The sequence below is a fragment of the Gavialis gangeticus genome, unplaced genomic scaffold (assembly GCF_001723915.1).
Source record: "Gavialis gangeticus isolate Ggan-Ray unplaced genomic scaffold, GavGan_comp1, whole genome shotgun sequence".
NCBI lineage: Eukaryota > Metazoa > Chordata > Crocodylia > Gavialidae > Gavialis > Gavialis gangeticus.
Window position 1 is genome coordinate 154978690 of NW_017729025.1, and position 1517 is coordinate 154980206.

At 46.2% G+C, this 1517-nt stretch overlaps 1 protein-coding gene across 3 annotated transcripts in view; it reads right to left on the reverse strand.

Annotated features, from left to right (window-relative positions):
• The window catches only part of LOC109299229 (USP6 N-terminal-like protein), a 261923-nt gene that overhangs the window by 7450 nt on the left and 252956 nt on the right, over window positions 1–1517 (reverse strand). For all 3 annotated transcript variants that reach the window (XM_019519819.1, XM_019519817.1, XM_019519818.1), the window contains one exon: window positions 235–300. In XM_019519819.1, the coding sequence (XP_019375364.1) occupies window positions 235–300 (66 nt within the window). The remainder of the gene's footprint in view (window positions 1–234; window positions 301–1517) is intronic.

Consider the following 1517-nt stretch of genomic DNA (forward strand, 5'->3'; position numbering starts at 1 on the left):
TGATGACAGTGAAAGCTTGCTTGTCACTGCCACTGAGAAGCATGGAGTTATTTTAAGCTGATCTGCTGCCAGGCATGTACTTCATGAAGATATTCACAACATCATGCCCTATAAAATACTCACAGAATCCTGTCTGAATAAAAACTGGGCAAAAATTCACAGTTAACAGCAAAGCAAGTCCACCGTGGGGGCCAAACATTACTAAATGGAAGATAATCTACAAATAGTTCTCACCCGGTCAATGAAGCACTGCAGGAACCACTTCGTTGTGTATATCCCTGTAGTCATCTGCTCCTTGTCCTAGAGCAAGACAGCAAATGAAGAGACATTCATTGTACCAGACAGGCTGCTAGAGACAGCGAGTAAAGTTCATACTTTTCTTTTTAATGCTGTACTAGGCACGAGGCCTGGAAACAGCTTGCCAGGCTCTAGATAGACCTATGAAACACCATTTAATCCGGAACACTTCCCTTGTCCCTTCTTGAAACAACAATAGGAAGAATCAGTTCAACTGTAGCCAGAGTTTCTTGCTGAACCTGAATTATCTGTACATTTGCATCCCGATTTCTGGATGCTTTCTCAGCCCCACAGGAGAGGATTTGTGCTAACAGGTTTTCTGGCCCAATTGCCAGCAGCTGCGCTCATCATCAGTCCAGCTGGGATGCTGGGAGTAGTGAGGGTAAGATCCTTTCTGTGCCAGTATAGAAATTCCCTATACCCCCCCATCCCCAAAGCCCCTTTCCACCTTCACTATTAACTTAGTCTCACAAATGACTAGGTCCTGTAATGGAACAGATAGGCCAAAACAAGTATCTACACCTTACAGCTGACTGGTCACATGCCAGTTAGCTGAAGAAAGCTAGCTTACCTCAGTACTCAGGCTATGACCACTCTGTGTAGGACAGTCAGACCTCAGCCCCAGGCCCCTTTGCTAAGAGCAGAAGGACTGAGCTTTCCCATACGCTGCCCTACAGGGAACACAGCCCGCTCTCTATTCAGTATTTATTGGCTCCTGGAGTCTTTAGAGTTAAAGTATTTATGTTCCTGTTGGCTGGGATGTGCTTCTCCCCACCCGTGCTCTTGACAGTCGCAATTAAGTGAAAACCCATCTTGGTTGTATTACACTTGTACAACCAGGGCTGGTTTGTTGGCAGCCCTAAGCGACAGCTATTTTGGATAATAACAATATAAATGGCTTTTTCTGGAAACATGCCACTGAGCCCCTCTGGGAGGGTAGAAAGCCTTCAGGAGCCTGCCTCCAAATTCCAAGCATCTGAAAATACATGCAAAAAAGGAGAAGCAGGTGTCTCAGAGTAGCTGGTTAGCTGTCAGGGCTTAATCTTATTCTGCACATGCTGCTCCAGCTGACGACTGGTCCCATACCATCTGCTGGCGAGAAACACAACTGGAGAGGCCAAGCCAGCAAAAGCAAAATGAACCATCACATCAGTTCTCCTATTTCCTGTCTCCTTGTGTTGGAAGGAAGGAAACCTACCCAAACAGCAGGACTGGCATGG